Here is a 26,030-nt window from a genome sequence, read left to right on the forward strand (position 1 = left end):
CAAGCACCGAGAGGCGAACCTCACTACTCAAGCGGGTAGACCGGGCGCCCTTATCAGTCAATCTCCGCTCTTGTCGGCGAGGACTTCCAACATCTTTCGTTATCATGGATTCAAGCAAACTTTGTTCCACTAGCGTAAAGCTCCACATCGGGCGGAGAACACCACTCGCATGTACCCCGATGGGCTTATGCCGAATGGTGCAGCTAGATATCGGCCAGGGATTCCTTGTGGCAGAACTATGATGAATTTCACTCTTTGTACACCTATGAAGTTGTGATAACACGCGATGATCTAGACTTCAAACTACAGGCCATGTTATCAAATCGTCCTTTGATCTTGTGAGTTATATAGTGAATGGCTGGATCCTCAGCCATTCCCATGCCACACCTGTTCACGCACATCATTGACAATATTATTCTACCAAACTAGACAACATGTCTGTGGTGAGAAGAGCACTGCGAGTTATCGAACTTCCGGAAAATGAGCAAGGCACTCGTTGGAGCAATGAGGACATCCGTCCAGTGCCGCCCGAGAGGCAGACTTGGGGTGAGCCTGCATCTTCACGTCTCTGATCAGCCACTGAACGCCTTGTGAATAGGACCGCTCCAATTCGTCGAGTTATGGTGTCTCGTCAATTTGAATATGAGCACTTATCAAACAGGATCGGCTCTGTTGGCCTCCGGTTTGACCTACTGGCAAGCCATCGTCGTGATCCTGTTGGGTAACTTCCTGGCCAGCTGTTTCGCAGTACTCAACTCGGTTTCGGGTGCTCAAAGCCATCTCGGCTTTCCAATTGTATCGCGAAGTGTCTGGGGCATGTGGGGTGCCTATTTCCCCGTGCTCAATCGAATCTTGACCTCAATCACCTGGTATGGCGTGCAAGCCGTAATCGGTGGAAAGATGATTTACGTTTGTCTACGGTCCATTTGGATGAATCTAGACGAGCGTATTCCAAACAAACTCCCCGCCGGGATAGGCATTACATCTGCGCAATTCCTTGGCTACTTTCTCTTCAATGTTCTGTGCGCCATCTTCATCTGGTTCAAACCAGGCCAACTGCGCCCGTACTTCCACGGTGCGTCCGTTGTGGTTGGAATCACCTTATTCTGCCTACTCGGCTGGGCAGTTGGAACGAGCGATGGATATGGCAGCGTTTTTAATGCAAAAACCACCATATCATCCACGGAGCTGGGTTGGCAAATGACTGGTGGAGTCATGTCCGTTATTGGAAGCATCGCCTCTGGTATCTTGAATCAGAATGATTTTACCAGGTTTGCAAAGAAACCTAGCCACGTCACCTATACCCAAGCATTCTCGTTCATGATCACCAGCTCGTGCATGGCCATTATCGGGGTCGTGGTCACAGCCGCCACCCAAAATCGTAAGTCAAATACCATGAGTTCTTTCTCAACTCTAACAAAACGACAGAATACGGGAATGGCAAGGCACTTTGGGATCCAAGCACCTTGTTCATGGCAATCCAAGATCAAAATGGCTCACGAGGTCGAGCCGCGGCATTTTTCCTTGGGATCGTTTTCATCATCTCTCAGCTGTCCATCAACGTTGTTGGAAATGTTCTCGCTGGTGGTCTTGACGTTGCCAGTGTGTTACCCAAATATATTAATCTTCGACGCGGGGCATATATCCTCGCAGTCCTTAGCGTGGCTCCGAACCCATGGCAGCAAATGGCTTCTGGAGGAGTGTAAGTCATGAACCATCCCGTTCTGATCTTGAAAATATACTGATTGGAGACTCTACAGCTTCTTGTCTGTTCTCTCAGCATACGCAGTTTTCCTTGGACCCATGATCGGCCTGCTCTGCGTCCATTTTTATATCATTCAAAAGCGCCGCTTTCATGTCCCCGACTTGTATGAAGGATCGAAGATCTCACTGTATTGGTACTACTATGGCACCAACTGGCGCAGTGTCGTGGCATGGGTTTGTGCTGTGGTCCCAAGTATGCCGGGATTCGTAACTTCAGTCAACCCTTCGCTCAAGACGGGAGTTGCCGCTCATCGTATCTTTTCACTCTCCTTCGTCCTAGGCTTTTTCATCGGTATGTATATGTCTAACCAAACGCCCGCCCTTTTCGTCCCTCACGCTAACCAGTGGTACTCGTTTGAAAAACAGCATCGATAGTCGCGTACGTACTTCACTTGGTCTTTCCCTACGAGTATCCCGTTCAGAATACGACTCTCGAATCACTCGTCGAAGGTGAAGAGATCGCCGCTGAAAGTTCAGATAAGTCAGGCTCAGAAAACGGCGGGTTGCCGGTTGAGTCGGTACTTGTTTCCGAGCCAAAGGGTCTATCTGAAAAACCCGTACGGGAAGCTTGAGAGTGTTCGAATAGCCGCATGCTAGAGTAAATGTTGAATTCGCGATATTCAGGGCCCCCCGCCTTGATGGCGGTTGACACACAGATTCCGCCTCTCATTGTTGGTAGACAGCTCAGAATACGTACTTGCTCTAAGGAAGTCAAGACCTTTTGGTTCTAATTCGGTCGTAAATCAGTCTCATGGTTGTCCTGGTCGCAGTAAGCCACCTGAACTATGTGACGTTTTCTCTTCGTCAATACCATACCCACTCCTCCATAAACTGCTGGAAACATGGCGATGCTCGAGAGTGTAAAGATCAGAGCAAATCTGATGAGCCGTTACCACTTGGAAACACCATATCCGTACCGGGCTATAACCTGTTCCATGGCTGTCCAATGGCCGGAGCTCGTATAATAGTTTGCAGAGGCACACAGTACATGTCAGAGAATCTGAGTGGAGTTGGTAAATAGGTGCAGTCTATAAGACGAGGCCTCCTATGCATAGAAGCTAGGTCGTCCTCCACAATTTAAAGTCTCAAGGCTGTTGGAAGCAAGCAATGAGCACCTCCCTCGCAGGCTAACAATGAATGATGATAAGGATTGGGCGAGTTGCCCCTTAGCACGGACCAGGATGTTACTTTCCCATGATAGTGTCCGGAATTTTTTAGCAATCTGTCCATTTACAGTCGATGTGTGAGACTCTCGCCCCCCTCGTCCTCTGAATAGGGGAGCATATTCTCGCTCAGCCATTGTGTCACTTCCAGCCGTAGTTGACCCTTTCGGGCTACATTCTGCTCAATGCTGTCCCGAACTATTTGCATCGGACGGTCAAGTTCTGGAATCTTCTTTCCCTCCAAAAATTGGACAACATCTCGTCCCACTTCAGCATCGTCGATCCCGCACAAGGAATTTTCAATGAACCACTCCAGAGCAGTGTTGTTGGCACTCAACCTTTTGTACACGTTATCCCAATTACTTCTCACATACTTCCACAATTCCATGCCACAAGGCCCGTTGCTCAAGGCGTTGCCAACAAAGTGGATGTTTTGCAGCTCCACATGAGCGTCCGACGAGAAGGTCATGTCGAGGAAGTCTCGGGCCATGGCAGGAACGCCTGTTTTTCCCATCGCCGCGATACAGATCTCACGTCCGTCAATAGTTCGATTTTTCAGATACTCCGCCTTGACGGCTTTGTATTCTAGCTCGTCGCCCTGCGAAACGGCTACGTTCAAGATTGAACTCAGATGGTTTCGGTCGATCGCTTTCGTGTCGCCTTCCTTCCAGCGACAAAACCTCAGATGGACCTCATCAAGTACATTCTGATCACCAGACTTCACGGCAAGCTGTACAAGTGTCTTTCGCAGTTCACCTTTTATGTAGCTATCAGTATCCCCAGTCAAGTTGGTGAAACGTCTGGTTGGATTTATGAGTTGAGAGATGTAGCTTTTGAGGGCTTTGCAGATCAATTTGTCATCAGTGACAGCCGAATGTAGTATCGAGACAGACTTCTGTATTTGAGACCAAATGAAACAGTCAGTTTCGTGTTTGAAGCTTAGAAGCAAGTCCAATAATTCGGAAGCTGGTCTCTGGCCGGCCAGCACCAAGGCACGGGTATCGCTGATAATTCCCACCTTGTCCAATGCGGACAGATTGGCAAATGATCCGGTCAAGGACAATAAATGGTCCCGAGGATATTCACACCGATAGAACCCAGTATGATCTCTGTTGAGCTTTGGCAGCGGGGTCCGCCGCTTCAGCATACAGGATTCTGAGTTGATTGTGGAACGCGAATCCTCAGGCGAGGATGTGGCCATACCAAGCGGCACTTCCCATATGCTTTTGTCAATGCCTTGCAAATTTCGTGGAAACGGCCTTTGTCTGAGTTGAAGTTGATTCGAGGCGGTGGAAATTTTGACAATGGGATAACCGGCTTGATAGATCCAGCCCTTCATGAGTTCTTTTACATCAATATCGGAGACAGCAGACAGTGCTTGCCATAAATGATCTGAGGTAGCGTTTCCGTACGACCGACATTTGAGATAAGAGCTGATACCAGCTAGAAAGACATCTCGGCCAAGATGATTGACAAGCATGCGGATGACAGCACTTCCCTTGAAATAGCTGATGCTGTCAAACATCTGTTGTGCGTTGATTTCGTCGTTAACAGGTGACTCTATAGCATGGCTACATCTCAAAGAGTCAACTGCAAAGGCTTCTTCCATCGCTTCGTCCTGGCCAGTGTCAGTAACGAACACCTCCTCAGAGCCAGCCATTCACTTACCACAAACTGGCCCCAGATACTCCACTCTGTTTAATAGTTAGCACGCCATGCCACCAAGGATAGATTGGCAGTGTAGGTTGCACAATCTTACCTGGATGCATATGATCAACTGCGAGGTACCCTGCCCATGTCGCAAAGCCTTCGTTCAACCACAGTTCGTTCCAACCACTCATAGTAACCAGATTGCCGAACCATTGATGAGCCAGCTCGTGTGCAATGACATACGAGGCCTTGGACATCAGCCTGTTGTCAGAAGTGGTTGGATCGAAGAGTATCTTTGTGGGCTTATACGTGATCATCCCCCAGTTTTCCATAGCGCCAGAGATGAACTCGTGTACTACCACGTGGTCACATTTGGGCAGAGGATAATCGACACCAAAGGTCTCAGCGAAAAAGTCCAAAGCGTCGCAAGCATCTTGCAAGGCAAAGTGAGTGTAGCGCGCCATTCCCCTGGTAGTGTATACTCTGACTGAAACTCGTCTGCCTTTGTGTTCTCGCTTCGTCATGGCCTCGACGTATTCGAAATCTCCAACTGCCCAGGCCAAAAGCTACATTGTGCTTAGTTTTCAATTACGTCTAGTCCCCCAGATTTGGCTGACTCACGTATGTGCTCATCACAGGCGTCTTCTCAAAAGTGACAACCTTCAGACCTTGTTTTGACCCATCGAGCTGGGAAACTGACCTTTCCGGCATGTTGCTCAATGCCACCAACTCTATTGGGATTTCCAGCTCAAGCTCGAATGTCGCTTTCAGATGTGGCTCATCGAAGCAAGGAAAAGCTTTTCGGGCATTGCAAGGCTCAAAATGAGTCGTTACGAGGTAGTGTTCATTTCCTACTTTGACAGAGGGGGCATTGCAATCCGAATGAGGTTCATATTTCGCACGATAGAACCCGCACATTGAACGATCAATCCTGCCTTTGAAATGGACAGTCAGCCGAAAGGTGCCTTTCTCTATTGCTTTCGAGAATGTTATGCATGCTTGTGACTTGTCGTTGTCCAGGTCTATCGAGGCTGCTTGTTGGTTGACTGCTTTGTCAGTCCAGTCACAACTCCGAAGGGCTCGAGATCGACAGACTTGATAACCCGTGGGATTCAAACACCGAGTTACATGACACTACATCGATCTGACTTGAATTGAGTATGACTCTTTTTGTAGTCGCCAGTACCTCGGCATCGATGGTCACGACTCCATGGTACGACCAAGCACCTCCAAATTCTATGTCCGTGATCTTCAGGTGGTAATTCGAGGGTACGATGCTAATATACTCAGGGTCAACTCCTCGTCCATGCCTTCGAACAGTCAGCTTTGCAGGAACGGGCACTTTCATACCTCTTAGACAAGAGATTGACCGACTTGATGGAGTCTTGCTCGTGCAACATTTTGCTTTACGCTTTCCAGAGACAATCTGAGCCGCAGCTAGAAATTCCAAGTTGCGCTTTCTTGCTTTCATACCCTCCAATGATGCTCGAAGCCCAGGTCAGAAACCACCATCCACACTCTCTCAGCGCGAAAGCGCAACACATCCCCCCCGAAATGGCTGGTGGAACGTTCGCCGAACACCCCAGCATTCTGTGCATCCACGTCGTCGACACCTTCCAGTTTAACGATTAAGATTTTGGGAAATGATAAGCCATAAACCTTGTACTCCAATCCCCGCGTCTCGGTAGCTGCACCTCGGCAAAGTCGCTGGTATCGTGTGATGACAGCGCCAACACCGAAAGCTATCAGCGCCAAGAGGTTGGCTGGTGGACCAATTTTGCAGTCGATTTAGATAAGAACATTCAGTCGCCCAGGCTTTCTAGTTAAGTAATTCAACGTGGACGGGCTCGCCGACGTGTTCACCTGGAGAATAACCCAGGGCCCCATGCCTCAATCGACGAAGCGGGAAGCAAAGCCGAGGACGAGGACCTTCACGGGATGCTTGACCTGTCGTGCTCGAAAGGTTAAGTGTGATCTGCGTCGGCCAACGTGCCAGAATTGCGACAGGCTAGGCCATGAATGCAGGGGATATCAGACACAGCTGCAGTGGCTCCCGATATGGAAGCCCGATCAAGCTGATACGCTTTTGGTGGTGAAGTCGCCCGTCAATTCTCCTGAAAGTCGTCGTGCCCGGACAGAACTATTCGACAGTAGGTTGATGGCGACACATTGTCGTTGTAGCTAAATACTCACTGTTATCAGCGCACTACCGATCCAAGTTATCAGATGACTTGATTCGACAGCTCCCACATTCGCAAGACTCGGTGCAACTTGACGAGATTCTTGAAAATCTGGACGAACGGGCGGAAAGGACGACCCACCACGTTCCCGCTCAGGAATTAACTCTTGGTCCGTTTTCAGTTTTTCGACTTGTGCCTCCAAGCCAACCTCTCGAAGACTTGAATAAGACATCCTCAGCTATGGCCTCTTATTTGCCCAATCTTGGACTGGACTCGGCGGCCTGGGTGGACGACACTGAGTGGCCACTGTCTTCATTGTTCAACGATGACACGAAGACACAAATCGTGATACCCACAATGTCAACAGCGAGGACTTTTGACGAGGGCTCCACTGACATGAGCTATGCTTCTTTCTTTGAGGGTGAGCATCTGTAACGTATTTGACAATGTCTGGTTGGATTGACGAGTCCCAGGGATTGAGCTACCGAGCTTTACTCCGCTTGCAACCGATGCCCTTGAGAAGCAGCCTCTCACTATGGTCGACCCATCTTTCAAACACTCTGCTGTATCCTCTTTGACTCATGAATCGCCTTACTTACCCTCAGATGTTCGATTCCTTTTATCACACTATACCACTCATGTCATTGATTCTCTTTCGGGCCTACCACAGACAAAGGCTCCGTGGAAAGGCATCCACGTGCCGTGCGCTCTGACTGCGTATGGAGAGCTAAATATCATGGGCAAATCGAGCTTTGCCAGGGTATCGCTGCTGTACAGCCTTCTATCTCTGACTTGCTACCATCTAGGTACCCTTCACAAGGCCTCTTCCACTACTCCTGACGGAGGAACGGAGCCCATTGTGTCTATCGAGCAGGCTGAGAACTCAAAATATTGGTATTCCCAGGGCTTAAAGTACAGGGACATTGCCCGCACGACGTTCCAAAAGTGTCTGCTGGCGCTATCTGAAAATCCGACCGAGAGAGTAAAATACAAAGAAGTCTTCGTCAGTGCGATGAGCTTGATCTGTGCTGGAGTATGCCTTCCCACTCTCAATGATGTTTTGCACAGTACAGCGTTAAAGACCTTTCCAGATCATCAGCGGTGACCCATGGGACGCACATCTTTTTATCCTCAGATGCGAACACATCGTTCACAATATTGGACGGAGGAAGTTGCGATTCTCTGACGATGCTTTACAATTACATCGCATTTTCGCCTATATCAGAATTATCGCACAGACAACCTTCATTCAAACCCGAGCCCAGTATCTCGAGACACTTGGCCAGAAGAGTATACTTGCGGAAGAAGTCTCATTGGTGGAGAAGACTCCGGACAGCGAATTTCGGTGCCCAACAGATATGTCGTCGGATCAACGAGTCATGTCCGATCTAGGACTATGTGACACCGACGAGTACGACTTTTCCGAGCTATATGGAATCCCGGTCTCGATTTTGAGGTTGATCACTAGAACAACAAGTATGGTCTCCTTGATTGATCCCCCACAGCTTCACGGAACAGCTCAGCCTTTCATGCCTCCTTACCTTGTTGGAGCTGCAGCGGCCCTCGAGGCTGAAGTCTGTGGATGGAAAGCAGCGCGTGGAACCACCGAAATTAGCAGCGTTCTGTCTGTTTCTCTCAAAATGGGCACAAATGCAAAACCGACTCAAAGTCCTGTTGATACCATGAAGTCAATCACCTCGACAGTCATGCATCATGCACTGTTGATCTACTTCTTTCGCTTCGTGCGCGGAACTAACCCTATGATACTTCAGCACTATGTAGAGAGCATCTTGACTGGCGTCGAAAGCCTTCGCGAAAGCAATCTTTGCTTTTTCCCTCACACCAGGTTGGGTGTGATTGTGTGGCCAAGTTTCATTGCCGCTTGTGAAGCCATTGGGAGCACCCTGCGTAGCCGTGCCATCCGGTGCATGAGATATGCCTCGTGGTCAGGATTCAAGAACGCAGAAGCTGCAGAATTGGTGGCAAAAGAAGTTTGGCGGAGACGTGACGCTGGAGAATTGCATGTCTCGTGGAGCACAGTCCTTCGAGAATCTAAAACTATTCTGCTCCTGACCTGAAAGTCTGCTGAAGATCTTGGGAGCCAAACCTCAGCATTCAACGAAGACACAGGGGATGCGGATCTACATCAATTGCCTTTGGCTCTCGACCGGTCGTCTAAGAGCACCTGCAGCTTTGTCCGTCTTCAGCCGCCATGATGTGGTAAATCTACACCCTCGCGCCTCACCCCGTTTGAGAAGAAGGGTGAGCTGCCCAGTGCTCACCCTTGGCACGGCAAGACGACGGAAAACTGCACTCAAGTAAACTACACCCCATGTGGCCCGTATATTACGATCTACTCATGTCCTCCTTCACAAATCGATGCTTCAAGTTTCCATTTGCGTCGCACGCGTGACGCCCGCGACAGCCTGATGATTCGAACCCCCAATCGGCGCTCCACATTCCGGACAGCGGGCTTGTTCCATCGGCATCCCACACTCACCAATTGCGAACTGTCATAAGTGTGTCAGTAACTTTGGGCATATCGAACTACAGAGTAATAGTGTTTCCACAAGCGAAAAAAGGAACAAAGAAAAGAAAAATGGCAATACACACCGGGTGTCCATTGCTACAGTTATACCAGTGACCCGAATGCGTCGCGATGCCCCTGGACCCATTCACCATCGCCTGCTTGATCGTGGCGAACTCTTCGGCCGTGACCGCTTCGTACCATTCTTTTCCTAGAAACTTGGTAGTCTCCTCGACCGCCTTCTTCAACTGCTCGGCGTTCTCAAAAGGCTGTTTGCAAAGCTCAAGCGCCTTTTCTAGTAAACCCTTCGCATCGTTGACGTACTCAGTGGCTGTCCGGATGTCATTTTTGTCGTTATTGTTGTCGTTACACAAACCTGAACCGCGGTAAAGTCGAGCTACTCTGGCGTAGTAGAGTGAAACTTCGACTGCGAGCTTGGGGAGGTTTTCGGCGTTGCAGTCCTCGATGAATTTCGCGCAGATCTGAAGGAACGGCTGGGTGAGTTTCATTGGCGAACCGCCAGGGATTGTGAAGTGTGCTGCTGCAGTAGAACCACTCTCGGCGGACAACCGGGTTATTGTAGAATTTATGGTCGCTGCAACTCTGAATTTGTCTTCGAGAACGATACACTCTACTTTTATTTGGACCATTCGCCCTCCCAGCGTAATGCGGCGGTCGCGCTCGATAGGCGGAATGGAACTTAGAGGTTCCCTAATGCTTAGAGACGCTAGTGCTGCGTCCAATGACTTCGACTTGCTCGCCGTAGTGTTGATGGCGTGAACTGTGGCCTCATGAAGCTTATGCGAGGGCGAATAGCGATGAGCGACTTTTCGGAGGAAGTGGCTGATCTGTGTATTCAGCTCATGGGATTTCTTATATCGAATAATAATCTTCTTCTCAACGACGTTGCGTAGAAACGATGCTCGTCTGCCTTCACTTTCGCGGTAAACCCTCATGGAGTTCGTGACTTGAGATATGGACGTCTCCAACTCATTCTCGAGTTTGTCAACCTTGAGTTCAAGTTCACTCAACTCCCTCTTTCCGTTGACAAGGAATCGCTTAGACATCTCATCGATCACGGCTCGGTTGATCAACCGGTTGTATCGCTGCGTTACGTACTGTCTCACCGGGCATTGACAATCGGGGCACTGGGGGATCTTGGTGGCCAGGTCCCCAGAGGTATCCAGAAGCCCTGTGAACCGCCCAAATTGATCGGAGGTGTAAACTTCATTCAAACCCACCAGACCGTCGAGACTCTCTCCAGTGAAGAAGTGACCGCACCCTAGGACAACAATGGGTGTCTCGGTGACATCAATTTCAGCGTACGTCTTCATTTCAAGAAGGTCAACTCGACTATCCTGCTTGTTGGTACATTGATGGCAGTACTTTTCAGGGCAAGTCTCGCCGCAAAGTCCAGGACACTGGTGACCGCAGGCAAGTTCCTTGGAGCAGCGTTGATCGCATGGTAACCTATTACATGGAGCGGAACAGGGCATAGTGCAAGACCCTTGGTGGTCGCAAGCCCATGTACACTGTTCGATGCATGGAGCACATGCCTCGTGGCAGAGTAGCTTGCACTGTGAGTGTTGGCAGCGGACCTTACAGGGTGAGACACAGGGACCACAATCTTTTCCGTCGTGACACGGTTTGCGACAGGTATGGTTGCATGTTCCGAAAGGTCTCCCGCAGGCTTTCCAGCATTTCTGGTGAGAGATCGAAGTTGTCTTCATTTCGTTCTTGGTATTGCACTTCCCACACACTCCGGGACAAGTGTGACCACAATCAAGTATTGTTGCACAAGGCGTAGGACATCCGAAACAATCCAAAGTGACATCCAAGCAGCATGCCACTTCTACCGTATGACCACACTTAGAAACCTTTTTGGGCATTGGAACATTGCAACGGATGTCAGCTGGATGTTGTGCGATATAGCACAAAGCTTCGTCTTTGGTATGGCCACAAGGTAGTTGTATATCCTTCACCTTGATGTGACATTTTCCACAATCTTCTCCACAAGTTTGTTTCTGGCATGCATGTTTACATGGTTCATGGAGGCGTTGGCATGGTTGTGGGCATGAAAAGACATTGTGCATGCTTTCTGAATGACATCTAGCCTGGCACATGTGACCGCATTCACGAAGACGCCAGCTGCACGCCAACCGGCATCCACCTTCAGGACTCAGCCTTGGGAAATCATCCGGTCCCGAAACTTGGATTGGGGTGTCTTCATGCCTTGGGCAACGGAGACCCAAGGAGTTACCAATTGCGTCCGATGCGCGGAGCATGTCAATGACTTTCTGCCACATTGGGATGTTCGAATAAGTATCCGAATTACCGATGAGATACATGCCGTACTGGGCGCGGCTGAGGAGGACGTTGACTCGGTTCGTCGTCCTTAGAAACCCCACTTTTCTCTCGATATTACTCCTGACTAAAGACACAATGATTAACTTGGCCTCTTCACCCTGGAAGTTATCGACAGTAGCAATTCGCAAAAGTTCACTGAGCCTCTTCTTCTCCAAAGGCGCCTTTCTACCTCGTTCGGACTCGCTGTCCGATTCCTGTTCCATAACACTGTCCATTGGACGGTTGACAATGCCGCTGATACTATCGGTAAATCCGTCTTTCTCCAGCGCTTCTTGGTCCCGGCCACTAAGTACAATCTCAAAGTCGTTCCGCATTGCTGTGCGAAGCTTCTGAAGCTGGCCGGTATATGGTGTCAAGACAGCAATGTCACCGCTCTTATACGTCCCTTGGCGGACGATATGGCGCACTAATGCGTGTACCATCTCCACCTCCCAGTCATTGGAATGTGACTTGTGATGCATCTCAGAGTGCTGGCCCTGTTCTAAATGATCGTGGTCTAGCCAAAAGACGTTCTCTCGCATACCAACAACGTCGGGAAGATCTATCGTGCAGGGGTGATCACCTAGCTTGGGGTATATGGTCTCCCGAATCAGTTTTGAGATCTCAGGACGCATTCGCCGCTGTACATTCAGCTGTGCCACCGGCATCTTTGACCTTCCAGACTCCCCAACAGAAAGTCTTTCGAATTGGCTGCGGTCCAGCTTATATAGACCACCCTGCCTGCTTTCCAGTGATAGGTTGATAAAATTGTTGATTTGGGGACGGAGTTGCTCATGATCACCGATTTGGATGAAATGCTCAACCGTTGGGAGCAACGCTGATAACATGTGCGCTTCCATTACCTCGCCTGCTTCCTCACAAATCACAACCTTGCTTCTGACACGTTTCAAGGTGGAGATTCGCTTGGCTAGGCCCGTCGTAGTGATGCCGATAACATCTGCAGACTGCAAGGCCCGTCTATCAACCTCGTCGTGTAAGATTTTTATCTCTTGTTGGTGATCACCAGTCCGCTTCACTCTTTCGAATAAGTCATTCAACGCATAGTCTTGAATCTCTTGGGTCCACATTCGGACAAGCTTTCTTGTTTCTTCTTGTGATAATAAGTAAACGTTTTCCTCTGCCTTTTGAAGCAGAAAACCGTCAACGGGCTCGCGTGCCATCGTCAACTTGTCTCCGCCCGTGCCTAGTGGCACCTCGAAAGAATGCCCTGCTGCCGCCCAACGTTCAAAGGGATGCCTACCAACGCTCTTATACCCTTTTTCATCAATCTGGCGAAATTGAGCGTAGATTCGGGGATATTGCCGCTGGAGGTGATGTCGAAAGCGTGGCCAGCTCTCGCGCTCGGGCACTCTATGAATTCTTTCCAGGTCTCCTTTGATACTTTTTGTTTCCTCGCCCAGAGACTCGTACTGTAAAGCGAGAAGAAAATTCTCGTTCGCAGTCTTCGTCTCTGTTTGAGATACATTTCGAAGATTATGGCCTTCCAGCAGGGTAGATTGACTTTGGCCTCCAATGCGAATAATTTTATTGATGCCAACTGCAAGCAGATGCTCCAGGAACTGGTCTAATGCGTGATTTGTATAACACCTTCTTTCCGTTAGCGAGAACCTGTACATAAGGACAAGACTTACACGATCACCACAGGCCCCAAATTCGCCTTTCTTTTACAATGCATCAGGACTTTCATCAATTGGATACCAAGATAGGTCTTTCCGGTCCCCGGCGGACCTTGTATGAAAGCATACTCCCGGGTCAGTGCCGCAAATAATCCCTTGCACTGGCCGCGGTCCAGATCAGTTCGTGCCTCCATCTCGTCAATGACAGTTGCCTGGCTTGATAACGAAGCCGGGCTGATATAAACACCCCCAACGAATAGCGGGTTCGACTTGAGAAGTGGCTCCAACGAAAATTCGAAACCGGCTTCTTGAGCATAAAGTGGTGGGGTAATATCCATCTTCGCAGCGGCCTGCTCATTATCAACCTTGTCCGGAATGATCCACTGGCGGAAAGGCAACCGGCTCAATCGCTGCATGTCCTGCAGGTTTTCGAGTATGGGTATGAAAGTGGCAGGCAAAATACCAGGGTACTCTATCAGTGTCCCGCGCACCTTTTGGTAGCTAAGGCCAACGGCGCTCTGCACATTTACTTCATCTTGATTAGCCAATCTGGCAGTAATGGTTCCTTGGTGTTCTCTTTTGGTGAGACCATGGTCCTTGCCTGCGTCTGTATTCTTGTCGCTCACCGTGAAGAAAAGATGTCGAATCTCGCCTTGTTGAATCGAAATGAAGGACAGGAGGGTGCCCTCGCTGAGCCTTTTGGACTCTTCCCACCATCTCTGCCTTTCCGAGGTCGGCTTCTTACGTACAAGGGATGGTTGCGCAAATGAAATGTTAAACTCAAGGCCTGGGCGGCTGTCGAAAGATACGTAACTGATGAGAGCATTTGTGTACTGGTTGGCTCGAAAATTGCCGAAATTAAATTTAGGATTGAGGGGATCATTCTTCACAGCATGCATCAGACCTCCAAGAAGGTTTTTCAGTTCGCCAAATGTGTCGTGACGAAGCAGGCGGAAGTGCGTGTCGATATGACGCTCAGCTTGGTCGGTGAGAAAGTGAGGCTGGTCAAGATCGGTCGATGGCAAGAAATCTGGCTCGTCGCTTATGATCTCCTCATTGGTGGGGAAGATCTTCATTCTCGTAATATCTGCTTTATCGTTGTCATGTCGATCTCGAGGCATTGTTATAGAGCGAGGATAGCTTGATCCAGTCGTTGTGCTAGGCAGCTCCTCCTGTTCTCCATCATTTAGTAACATTCCCTTTGCACGAGCCACCATTGCTCGTATCTCGTTAATGTGACCGAGGACGATCATGGCCATTTGAGATTGTGAGACCCCAGTGATCACCTGTATCGCGTTCTCCACAAAGTCGGCAAGAGCTGGAAGGTCATCGTTAAACCTGGTTCTTGGCTCCCTCCTAAGAAGCTCGCGTAGTGTGGTTGTTACCCCTATCAGCGTTGTCCCGAGCATGGCGGCAGTGGCCAAGAAGCTCTCGTCAACACTGGTGCTGACGAGAGTGTCACAGACATGCTGGAAGAACGGAACTGCGCGAGTACCATTGGTGCCACCAATGAAGTTGTATAATCCTCCCACGGAAGTGTCAACAGAGAGGCAGTCTAACATGGAGGAATGCGTTATGACCAAGAGGAAAGGATGAACAATTCGAATGAATATGTCTCGACTGTAAAATGTTGCACGCATGGCCAGTAATGTCTTGATGTGCTCGCGACCAAAGTACTGTTCGTCGTCAAGATCTCTTGGTAGTCTCTGTTTCCATTCCCGGCTACCGTCATTTAAGATCGCAAGTGCTCCCTTCCATAATTGTTCCATGGTCATTGTATCTTCAGTCCTAGGCTCTTCTTTGATAATCTTTTTCCACGAATTGTAGTCCGCTTTGGCTCGCCGTTGTTCAGATGTCTCAAATCTTGGTGATGGTTGTTTCGATTCCCGCAGGCTGCCACCACCCTCTGAAGGAAGGTCATGGGAGAATTCGCACGATGAGCCAAACCGGCAGGAGCCAGTCTGTTGAAAATGTCGACATATTCTTCTGTCTGCCCTGTCCTTACCAGAACCTCCTCGTCTTCCTCCACCCCAACTGTTCCCTCTTCGAAAATTTCCAAACCCACTTCTGTGACCCCAGCCCCGTGCCTCATCACCCCAGGAACCCATATCGGGAACTGGGTTTTATTTGGATTGCGTAACGGATATTGTGTTGGCAGGATCCCTGATAAGTGTACAGAAGTAAGGAGCTGGGAAAGAGTCGACAGGAATAAGGTCCACAATCCCATGAGATCGCTAAAAGACAAAGAGGCTCAACACGCTAGGGCACTTTCTTGGACCTCCCATGATATAGGCAGCAGCGTCGCTCTGCCTCACAGCGAGAAATAGTGAGAATGGTGGCAGAATGGTGCAGACACCCAAGGTCCAACGAACTGAGACATCACAAAATTGCCAACGCAAACTCCTCAGTAAGTAGCCAACCACTTACTTCACACAACCGTTGGCTTCATGCACTCTAAATATGCCTATGTTATCGAGCCTGAAGCAATCAGAGCCAATGGGCAGTACGACAGGACGAAAACCGGTCAGCTGCATGATTGTGCTACGTGGCCTACCATGGACATCTGCCGCGAGCCAAACATTTGACTGTGTCAGTCTGTCGGGCATGTGAAAAGATAGATGGGCAGGTTACACAACATCGGGGGAGGATCCTATTGGAGCTGGGGGACATGAATTCATTCCATCAGCTTCGATCTGTACTCAGCCTGATTGCTGGAAGCAAGAGTTTCAGCCCGCAGGTGACCTTGTCAAGGAAGTCCAATCTTCATCTCCACTCAGTGCCCCGGTGCACTTCCTCCACCGCCTTAGCAGCCAAACATGGCATTTGACTCTCCCATTTTCTGGTTTCCTCAGAAGGTTTGTGGAAGGCGAGCGGATGCCGTTGCAAGATCCCAACTTGCTCCCTAGCATGATGAACTTTTGTTCTTGGCATATATAGACTAACATTAACTAGTTAGCTCTTTTTCTTGGCATAGCACCCGCCCAACGTCATGGTCATCTTGCGTTTGGGGAAGGGGGGTTACCATGGTCGAGTTCTAGGCATCGTTTTCAGTTGTAGAGGATAGAGATCAGCATTCATCTACTTCAGGTGCGCCCACCTGACGCCACGGCCAAATAGGCAAAGTCAGGCTCTGCAGAACTTATATACTGCAGGTGACAACTTTGAACGCCCATAAATTTAAAGATAGGTTAGTACTGGATCAACACATAAAAAGTTGCAGAAGATATCTGCAGCTCCAGAAGCCAATGGAGTGGGTTCTTTCATCTGAGCTCTGTAGCGGCGGTTCACGCCTCACTTTGAGTGTTTGACCAACCGAAGCATCATGCAGGTTATAAGAGTTCTTATTGTTGGCTTATGACTTATATGTCAAAGTTCTTCTTTCACAATCGAGCATTGTGAAAAGCAGCTCATCAACCAAAAGTGCTATACCTTCCGTTTCGAGGCTCGGATAATATTCAGTAATCTCCAGAACAACGTAAAGGAGCGGCTTCTTCTAGAGGACACTTCATTCCGCATCGCCCCGTTGTTATCGGCAGCTGGTTAGGTACGAAGTTTACGTAAGCTCGTGGCTACCTTGTGCCCAAATCCGGTCAGAAGTTCGGCAACACCTAGGATCTAACGGGAGTTTTCATCCTCAATATTGACAAGGGCGGAAAGCGAAGCCATACCGTACTGCGGCTTGCCTTCTACGACAGCCTTCGTCTCACAGTAGGGCTGAGAACGCTTCGGGAACCCGAACTGGGCCGCATCCAGTGTGACCAAATTTAGATTGCCTGTGGCAACGGCAAGAAGACGGCAGTCGGGCAATCACTGCAGGGCGAGATGGCAACGGTCAGACAAGAGCGACAAGAGGTGAACAGGTGAGGAGGTGACCAGTTAGGTGAGTAGTAGGAGGGAAGAAGAGATGAGAGGAGGGAGAGTCGCGTGTAGGTGGTTTTCAAAAGCGGCACGGTCGGGGTGACGGCCCCAGGTGATGCCTTTGAGTTTTGGGAAGGGCGCGATAATTGGTTGCATCGCATGCGCTAAGCCTTTCGAGACTAGGTCAGCCTTGGACCAACCCTCTCCCCCCACCTCTGATGCGGCCAACACTATCACCGCCGCCGGAATCACCCAAGTCCTGGTTTCCGACCATTGATGAACAGAATCAATATCGGAATATGTGTTCGGCCTCGCGAACTGCACAGGCCGTGGCCGAAATGCTACCAGACTGGAGCTCAGAAGCTTGGTACAGCGAGTATAAAATAAATAAATTGCGACCAGTTGATGAGTACATTTTGACAACCACTTTCCCACACACCAGCCCATGAAGCCTGATCAAAAATGAGTACATCCGCTCCAAACCAAGCATTCACAATCAACAATGTCCACGTATTTGCTGGCAACGGCTTTAGCGAGCTACAGACAGTGTATATCTCCGGCGGCGTCATAACTGCCTCCGCCGACGATGCACAAACCACCATTGATGGCGATGGCGGATTCCTCATTCCCGGCCTGATAGACGCACACATCCACCTAAACACGCCACACGAGCTGCAGGTGATGGCTCGACATGGAGTGACGACCGGACTGGACATGGCCACCTGGCCACCCTCGAAGATCGAGGCCCACCGCGGTTTTCCCGGAAGCACTGCCAGCGATTTCCGGACACCTGGCCAACCGGCAACATCACGTGGAAGCATGCACGCGGCGATCCTCCCACTGCCTCCGACGTCGCTGGTGTCAAGCCCCGAAGACGCAGTGCGCTTCGTCTCGGAGCGTGTCGCCGAGGGAGTGGACTACATCAAGATGATTGCGGACGACCCGGGCCCGGACCAAGCGACGCTAGACGCCATCGTCACCGAAGCACACATACACGGCAAACTCGTCGTTGCGCATGCTGCAGCCCTCCACGCGTTCCACATGGCGCAAGACGCCGCGGCAGATGTGATCACGCACGTGCCCTGCGATGGAGTCCTCGACGACGCAGCATGCATGCGCATGGCTCGCGCGGAGAAACAGAAAGTCGCTGTCCCGACCCTCACGATGATGAAAGCCACCACTGGCGCCATGGGCTGGCGCGGATTGCTGACGATGCTGCTTCATCCATTCGTCCTGCTCGAAGTCATCAAGGCCAAGCGGCTGAAGCGCCATGGTGCCGGGAAACCACACTATGAGAATGCGAGAGCGTCGGTGACTGCCTTGCACTGCGCTGGAGTGCCTATCTTGGCCGGCACGGATGCACACGTCGAGCCGACTAGCCCCGTGGAGGTGAAGCACGGAGAGGCGCTGCATCAGGAGCTTGAGCTACTGGTGGAGGCGGGACTGTCGAATCTAGAGGCCTTGCGCGCGGCGACATCGCTGCCGGCGAAGTATTTCGGATTAAGTGATCGGGGCGTCGTTGAGGTTGGCATGCGTGCGGACTTGGTGCTGCTGAAGCAAGATCCGATTCGGGATATTAGCAATACTAGGTCCATCAGCAGGGTGTGGTGTGCTGGTGTACCTGTTCAGCTTGCGTAGCAGGCTGATAGTGTAAGGGGGATACATATGTAGCGAAGTGACTGGACCTTCTCATCTAATCTTTCCGTCGATCTTTCGCCTTGCCCACCTTCAGGGAAAGGATACTTGTACTTCGATACATAAGCCTTCATCGGATGAGTCAACGATAACTCTACTGAAACATTCCACACTGAGTATTTCAATCACCTTTTTGGCATGTCTCGGGCGTATAAAGAAACAGCGCCAAGCCAACCCTCAGCCTTTGCCGACCTCTCTTTTTCTACAAGGCTCCTATCTTCAAAAAGGAATATCTGTATATGTCGCTATCCCAACTTTAGAATTATAAACCTCACCGGATTATTGACTGGTCCAAGTGGTCCTTTATTATTATTATTTTTTCGTGTGGAAATATGGACCAGGGTTCGAGTCCCACTGCACGTTATCTTTTGCCTACCTCATAAATGCAGTTGTGACGAATCTGCTACCGAACTCTACCTCAGTAGTGGACCTGCAAGTCTCTGTGGCCGACGAGAATGAAGACCTCAAGGGAAGAAACAGAATAGTGTTTAGTGCTACATCTGTATGATCTACAGGTACAGAATGTTCAAGACACCCCCTCTTTACCCTAATGAGCCGAGCCAGGCCACGCCGAAAAGCCGTCCTACTGAGAATGAGAATAAAACAAATAATAATGAGCGTCCCTCTCGGGACCAAAAGTACCATCATATGCAGTCATGCACTGCTTCATCTGTCGTCTGTCTGATTTCCTTCCCCCCATTGATTGGGCGTCTCATCGTCCTGGAAGGCTCAATTTCCCAGCTTTGAACCCTCTCCAGCGCCCACCACCTTCACAACCAGCTGCGACTATTTCTTCTCACTGTCGGAATACCTGTTCCGTCTCGCGTCGGCCATCCTACGCTCCAACATCATGCCAACCCCAGCGACGGCGCAGCCGACTACCTCCAGGACCAGCAGCGCAGCAATGAGTCCGACGCTGGCTTCGCTTTCACTGCAGAGGCGCTTGAAACCTGCTGGGATGGTCATGCCATCATTGAGGTAGACTGGAATCTGTAACTGGCTGGCGTCGGTGTCGAATTGCTGAGCGCCGTGGGCGAACTTGCAGGTCCAGGATTGCAGGGAGTCGCGTTGATGTTTGGTGCTCGGATTGCTGAGGGTGAGGTTGAATGCCAGGGCGAAGATGCAGAGGATCAGTCCCACTAGTGACGCTGTTGCGAAGAAGATGTTGTACAGGACATTGCGGGAATGAGGCTGGGGAGGAGGATTTGTTAGTGATAGCCTTAGGGGAGTTTGGGTGAGTCTCCTGGGAGGGAACGGAAAGAGCTTTTCCTTACCGATGGCAAGACTGAGAACACGAGGTATCCGATGCTGCTAGCCACGGTAATTGCGGCGGAGTTCATGATGGCAAGATTTGGTCTTAGGTCGATATTGATGGGCCATAGGGTTAAGTGATATTCCGAGCCCAGGTGGGTAGAATTGTATCTCTTTTGGACGTGGCCGGTGCAGGCCACGGTAGCAACTCCAGTGCCGATGATCAGGAGCGTAAGGGCCAGGCGGCTCCTTCGAAGCCATCTTGCTTGGGAGAGATAGGTGGACTCCTGGGCAGAGGAGGCAGAATGGCGGGAGTTCAGCGAGGCTGTCATTAAAGGAGAGGGAATGACAGTAATTGATTTGTATTCATATGGTTCTGCTTTCTGATTGCTCGACGGAGGACGGGCGGTGGAACGGGTTTCCGTCGATGCACGAAGGCTTGAGGGGTGTTCCATGATTGTATGATTGAAAATGAAATATACAAATCAACAACAAATGAGTGCGGTTTATGTTTTATCACGGGGGGAGAAACAGTGCGAAACCAGCGCAGGGCAACCAAGGACAGCAAGAAGATGAAACGATTAATAGCAGGACAGAGGCAGATAGCAGGTTCGGCCTCTTTTATTACAATGGAGATTGTGCTGGCGGTTGAGTTGAGGTAAATCCCCTGCTTTATTTGGGATCCCGTTGCTGAGGCTGGCGGGTCTTCATGTTCCCACCCAGGCGCGTACAGGAGATGTACTTAGCAGAACAATTAAGGGAGTTTCTCGAAATATACACAAGGCCCAGCGAGCTTGGGGCCAACGACGAATCAACATTAGGTCGAGATGCGGGCATCAGATTTAGTTGGCGGCTAAAGGCCAACAGGGCCCGTCAGGTGCTGGCAAGCCTACTGGATGAGAGAAGCGAAGATGGGGGGTTGGAAGGGGACGAACGAGAGGATGAGAGAAGAGGATGAAAGCCGAGTTAAGCAGTGGGCGCCAACTAAAATATCGTCTTGGCAGAGTGGCAGAGTCTGGTTGGCTATGCTGGGTTGTGGGCGGCAGGGATCAGTGCCATCGCCGATGACTCCATGACAGCGCACACATAGCGAGGGAGAGACGGCGAGCGGCGAGAGGGAGAGAGGAGCGAGAAATGCGGAAAGACGAAAGAGGAGAGATAAATGTTGCCAGAAGGGGGACGAGGGGACGCTGGCCTATCTGAGAGCAGAGTTATTTATGGACCTCAGGGCGCGAGAAAGAGAAGCAGCTCGAGCACGGCAGGATCAGGATCATTTGTTATCGTCATTGAAACAACCCGCTGCTGACACGAGTTCCGAGTATTGTACGATTATGCACCTCGCAGATCCAAGCCCATATTTGATCAAGCCAGGCAACGTCGTATAGAGGCCGGTCTGTTCGCCGAACAATTGCTCTCGTAGTACCGAAGTGGTACTCCGCACTGTGGGTATGTCGTATGTATCAATGTACTTGACTCCGTATGTCGACTAGGCTGTTGCAACTTGCACCAGGACTTCCGACACTGCAACGCTGATCCCACTAGAGCCCAGCAGATCCCCGTCCTTGTCATTGGCACATCTATCCTCCACACCCCCAGGTACCCGAAATCTAGATTGCTCCCTGCTTGAGATTGCTTGAGTCAAGCAAAGGTATCCGGATTCCAGTCGTAGACTCGCACGAAGAGTCCGGATGCACTAAGCTCATTATCTGCTGGTGGCCTCTGCATCAGTCTGACTCCAGCTGCACCAAGACCCTCGACCCTCCCATACCACGCTCGACAGAGTAAAGACCTGCAAACACCCTCCCGTCTTTTGCAGCCAGCCTTCCCAATGTCGGTTACGCCCTTGGGCCGTGAGATGGGGTGCCCTGGAAAGCCCACTTCTTGAAACACTTCACTATTCCCTCTTCTGGGGCTCTTCCGTCCTTGCAGAGTCACGGCTCCGCCTTTGCTGCACACATGACTTTGACTTCATGCACAACATTTCGACATTGCTGGTGAACGAAACTTGTTGCACTTTCCAAAATCAGTCTTTCTTTGACCAAATCAGGCTCGCTGGAGATTTTGGCAACCCCTTCACCTCAACCTTATGCACTGTCACTAATGCGCCTGACTCGGCATCTCTCGTTCTCGTCGAGCTAGCGATCGCATAGCCTGCACTTGACTGCAAGCGATCGCTGTTGCGAGACTGACTGAAGGTCTCTTTTTGCTCGGTACCCGGGGCCTGGAACCGTGCTTTCATGCTGGCTCAAAGATCGAGGCCACCTTGTCCAAGGCAAGAATCTCGTCGGGATCGACTCGCTTGCCGGACACCATCGCCGCGTCATCTCCCACCGTCTGGCCGTTTCGCTCCAGATGCGATCGTGTGCGCTGTTCAATATATTCTCGTCGTTCACCTCTCAATTCATCTTTTGCTGTATTTGCTTGCAGTATTCCCTTCGCCTCCCTCAACGCGGCCAATTTTGGTCGTAATTCGGCAAGTAGTGCCCTCAACGCGGGTAATTGTGAGAGTGCAAAGTTCGTATTCGTGGTCAATGTCTGTTGACCGATAGGTGTAGCTGCAGTGAGGAAAGAGAGATTGTTCGGTGCGCCCGGGGAGTTGCCAACAATGCCTCGCAGTTGTTCCAGCAACGCCTCATTCTTGGTCTGTTCTTCAAAGAGGCCACGGGCTACCGTTCGTGAGCCTGCGAGCTTGCGCCGAAGCAGTTGGACACTTTCAGCAGAGGGCGCATTTTCTGTTGGTGGAAACGAAATACCCTGAGGAGTCAGAATTGCATTCAGGTCCAGTAATGGCACTGAGAACTCACTTCGTAGTGACCAAGGCGCACCCAACTAACCAGGTCCGCGGGCACAGACAAGATATTCCGCAACACGTATATCTCAAACTTATCAAAGTTCTTGTCCACAGTCGAGTTCAGTAGCGTCTCGAGTTTGTGTAAGCCCTCCTCAATCTCCTTTTTCGCTTCCGGGAATTCTTCCTGGCTTGTGGTTTCTGGGTCTGGCTTGACTGGTTTGAAGCCTAGTCTCTCTGGCGGTGTTGAGAGTAGCCCGGTCTCTAAACTACCAACACCTTGATATACAAAGTTGTTAACGGAATTGATAATATCGTCAATCAATGACTACCAAGTTTTTAGCCAGTCTCTCCTCTTGTTGAAGAGGATGTGCCTACCAAGGGTGTGTACTGGAGATGCTCGGTGAGTAGCGCAGTCGATGTTTGGACGGACTCCGCCATACCTGGATGGGTTGTTTGAGGAACACAGAAACCAAGAGACACAAAATGAGCGCAGAAAAAGTTGATTCAATTCCACGACGGCGGCTGCATTGCATTGCCATGGTCCCTCTTGATTATTGACCTCCGACCTCCAAGAACGAGACGCGGGGCGTGTTTTGCTTGAAGCCCAAAATAGACTAGCGCTGTTCAAAAGACTTCAGCCGCAAACTCTGTAATGACGCCTGGTTTCCATCTCGCCATCTCATTCTCATCCGTCATCCGTCAAAAGACCTCGACAGTCCGACATTACAACCTCCAATTCCTCCAGACAAGGCTGTACCATTGCATCCAAGTTGCCTGTAGAGATGGGTGGCCCCGGTAGTGGTGGCTACAAGAACAAACCAGGTGATACCGAAACTCACTCTGCCTGGGATATCATTCCTCAGGATCCGGATGGCACACAGGTAAATGTTGTCGCCCTCCATGCGCCTTGTCAAAACATTGTCCCATCTAACACGCGCAATAGAAACTCGCCCAGGTACGATGCAAGTACTGTGGCAGGGAGATGGCCCAGCACACCTCGCGCCAGCGGGTGCATCTGCTGGGCTGCCAACAATACCTCGAAGCCATGAAAGAGCAGGGATTGGAGACAAGTATCACTCGGCAAGCTGCTGACCCAGCCGCATTCTTCAGAAGTCAAGATTGGACCCAGAAGTCGACCGAGGCGAAAGCTCCCAAGGTCCTCAAAATGCAGGAACATTCAACCGCAGTGCGCATTCAAGCGCTCGCTCTGGCTGAAGCCAGTATCTCATCCGAAAGAATCCACGAGATCACCGGCGTGGAACCCAAAGTGCTTGCTGGCTTACGACGACTTGCACGCGAGCGTGGCTACGATCCAAATATCTCTATGCAGCTCAAGGAAGAATATGTTTTAGATCCGCCCAATGCCAATCGTCCTCGTGGTCGACCGAAGAAGAGAAAGCCTGAAGACGATGTCGATCCCGCGTTGACCGCTGACCTCACCGAACCTGTTCAAAGCACTCCAACTTTCGGTCAGCGAGACAATCTGCCTCCCGGACAATGGAACTTCATGACAACTCCGACTCATGGTTATACAATGACTTGATGATATCGAGTCATTGCCGGTCGCGGTTTGCGTGGGGCTATGCGTTTATGGCTGACGACAGACGTACAAGGGAACGGAGTATTGGCGATGAGAGGAACACAGCACGTGTGACATTATATCAACGCTAGTGGTTATCGGAGCAGGCAAGACGGTTGTCCCGCCGTCGCACAGAGGCCTGTGGTTGAAAGGTTCGGAGGTGCCCGGGAGTTACAAATGTCGTCGCATGGGCGTGGGATCGGGTTTGCACGGTGTATGGCCTGAGGGGCGACTTGCTTTTCAGTTTGCGGGGCACGAGGATTAATGGCATGGTAGTTATTGTTAATCAGACATTTCGAACATTTGAGACAATGTGTACGACGTACTCGGTATGGAGTACTCCGTGTTGGTCAAGTATGAAGGGAGAGCATTTCCCAAGTAACCAAAAACACGTGCATAGCACTCCCATGATAACGATACCCGTACTCCGTACATATATCGCAATCACAAGGGCGAATGCAGTAGTAGCACGTTGTAACACTCCAATCAGGTTATTAATCGAGATTTCCAAATTTCAGGACGAATGCGGAACAGCACAATGGCGATTGCGAAGATTAGGAAGGTCAACAACCAAGAATGCATGGTTGTGCCCTTGACAAGCGTTACGTATCATTCTCGGTAAAGGCTGTAGCCGGTGACAGGTTTCCTAATTGCGCTGCTTAGTGTGAAGACGCTCAAGCGTGCAAGCCAGGCCTTTCTTGGGATGAAACCCGGGAAGGAAGCGATCCGGCTTGCCCAGGGAGCATCACGCTGGCAGTGCGAGGTCTGGGTGAGTCGGTGGGGATTAGCGACCTGGGCGACCATGGGTCCGACGTTGAAGACGCAGATTGAACAAGAATCAAGATCGCTCTAGTGCAGTCTTGGGCATGTAGGCGAGATGGGATGGTTCGGTGGGTCGGTGCTGAAGGTGCTGAAGTTCTCACCGTCACATTCATGGCCCACAAAGAGGCCCATTCCTACGAAGTACTAGGACCGACCAGGCTGCTGGTGGAAATGCATGTCTCGCCCATTCTCCAGAAAAGTGCAAGGCTCGATCGCCCCCATGATGCCAAGGCTCTCAGTTGAATGCCAAGACTTCAGCAAACACGACAAACATGCCGCGGCCAGGGGTTCCCAAAATGGAAAAAGGCCATGGCCGAAACAGGAGATGCCTCAGCTCGCCTCCTCCAGACACAATCCAAAACGTGCCAGCGCTTCAAATGGCCTTGTCGCTCTCAACCTCAAACACCAGCCTTCTCGGCCAGGCTTCCTATCACCACCCAACCGTTACCGCCGCTTTGCCATTTGGCGCTTGGCTCAGCCCTTTGCTTCCTGGCTTCCTCACCTGTCGCGTTTGCCTCTGCCCTTGACTCCTGAGACGAACTTCAGACACCATAAACGATGACCCCAATCAAGCAACCTTTCCCAGGGGCCAAACCTGACCAGGTAACGAAACTCGATCAGTGCCATCTTCCCAGGAGATCCAGATCCATAATTCTAAGGACTGTGGAAACTTTGGAATTTGACGCCCTGGTCACTTCTGCACTGCCCGCCTCCAGATGGCCTACATATGTAGCGCGTGCATCCGTCTTTCTTCCAGCCGATTTCTC

The 26,030-nt window shown here is 50.6% G+C and overlaps 9 protein-coding genes across 9 annotated transcripts; 4 read left to right on the forward strand and 5 right to left on the reverse strand.

Annotated features, from left to right (window-relative positions):
• Positions 1–434: 434 nt before the first annotated feature.
• A1O9_07023 (uncharacterized protein) lies at positions 435–2,336 on the forward strand (the record flags this gene model as incomplete). Its single annotated transcript, XM_013403969.1, has 5 exons — positions 435–546; positions 599–1,381; positions 1,429–1,702; positions 1,761–2,056; positions 2,140–2,336. 5 exons carry the CDS (start codon positions 435–437, stop codon positions 2,334–2,336), a joined length of 1,662 nt encoding a protein of 553 aa, XP_013259423.1.
• Positions 2,337–2,994: 658 nt separating this feature from the next.
• A1O9_07024 (uncharacterized protein) lies at positions 2,995–5,288 on the reverse strand (the record flags this gene model as incomplete). Its single annotated transcript, XM_013403970.1, has 4 exons — positions 2,995–4,545; positions 4,596–4,621; positions 4,687–5,143; positions 5,199–5,288. The coding sequence occupies 4 exons, from the start codon at positions 5,286–5,288 to the stop codon at positions 2,995–2,997; spliced, it is 2,124 nt and encodes a 707-aa protein (XP_013259424.1).
• Positions 5,289–6,997: 1,709 nt separating this feature from the next.
• A1O9_07025 (uncharacterized protein) lies at positions 6,998–8,835 on the forward strand (the record flags this gene model as incomplete). Its single annotated transcript, XM_013403971.1, has 3 exons — positions 6,998–7,178; positions 7,231–7,790; positions 7,849–8,835. The coding sequence occupies 3 exons, from the start codon at positions 6,998–7,000 to the stop codon at positions 8,833–8,835; spliced, it is 1,728 nt and encodes a 575-aa protein (XP_013259425.1).
• Positions 8,836–9,304: 469 nt separating this feature from the next.
• A1O9_07026 (uncharacterized protein) lies at positions 9,305–10,618 on the reverse strand (the record flags this gene model as incomplete). Its single annotated transcript, XM_013403972.1, has 1 exon — positions 9,305–10,618. One exon carries the CDS (start codon positions 10,616–10,618, stop codon positions 9,305–9,307), a length of 1,314 nt encoding a protein of 437 aa, XP_013259426.1.
• Positions 10,619–10,757: 139 nt separating this feature from the next.
• A1O9_07027 (uncharacterized protein) lies at positions 10,758–15,375 on the reverse strand (the record flags this gene model as incomplete). Its single annotated transcript, XM_013403973.1, has 3 exons — positions 10,758–10,861; positions 11,545–13,215; positions 13,320–15,375. 3 exons carry the CDS (start codon positions 15,373–15,375, stop codon positions 10,758–10,760), a joined length of 3,831 nt encoding a protein of 1,276 aa, XP_013259427.1.
• A 2,212-nt stretch (positions 15,376–17,587) lies between these two features.
• Positions 17,588–18,763, forward strand: A1O9_07028 (uncharacterized protein; the record flags this gene model as incomplete). The annotated part of the gene is made up of 1 exon (XM_013403974.1): positions 17,588–18,763. One exon carries the CDS (start codon positions 17,588–17,590, stop codon positions 18,761–18,763), a length of 1,176 nt encoding a protein of 391 aa, XP_013259428.1.
• Positions 18,764–19,606: 843 nt separating this feature from the next.
• Positions 19,607–20,526, reverse strand: A1O9_07029 (uncharacterized protein; the record flags this gene model as incomplete). The annotated part of the gene is made up of 2 exons (XM_013403975.1): positions 19,607–20,011; positions 20,095–20,526. The coding sequence occupies 2 exons, from the start codon at positions 20,524–20,526 to the stop codon at positions 19,607–19,609; spliced, it is 837 nt and encodes a 278-aa protein (XP_013259429.1).
• A 1,780-nt stretch (positions 20,527–22,306) lies between these two features.
• On the reverse strand, positions 22,307–23,300 carry A1O9_07030 (uncharacterized protein; the record flags this gene model as incomplete). Its single annotated transcript, XM_013403976.1, has 3 exons — positions 22,307–22,825; positions 22,876–23,187; positions 23,238–23,300. The coding sequence occupies 3 exons, from the start codon at positions 23,298–23,300 to the stop codon at positions 22,307–22,309; spliced, it is 894 nt and encodes a 297-aa protein (XP_013259430.1).
• A 607-nt stretch (positions 23,301–23,907) lies between these two features.
• Positions 23,908–24,405, forward strand: A1O9_07031 (uncharacterized protein; the record flags this gene model as incomplete). Its single annotated transcript, XM_013403977.1, has 1 exon — positions 23,908–24,405. The coding sequence occupies one exon, from the start codon at positions 23,908–23,910 to the stop codon at positions 24,403–24,405; it is 498 nt and encodes a 165-aa protein (XP_013259431.1).
• Positions 24,406–26,030: the final 1,625 nt, after the last annotated feature.

Source organism: Exophiala aquamarina (genome assembly GCF_000709125.1).
Source record: "Exophiala aquamarina CBS 119918 chromosome Unknown aczIA-supercont1.5, whole genome shotgun sequence".
NCBI classification, from domain to species: domain Eukaryota; kingdom Fungi; phylum Ascomycota; class Eurotiomycetes; order Chaetothyriales; family Herpotrichiellaceae; genus Exophiala; species Exophiala aquamarina.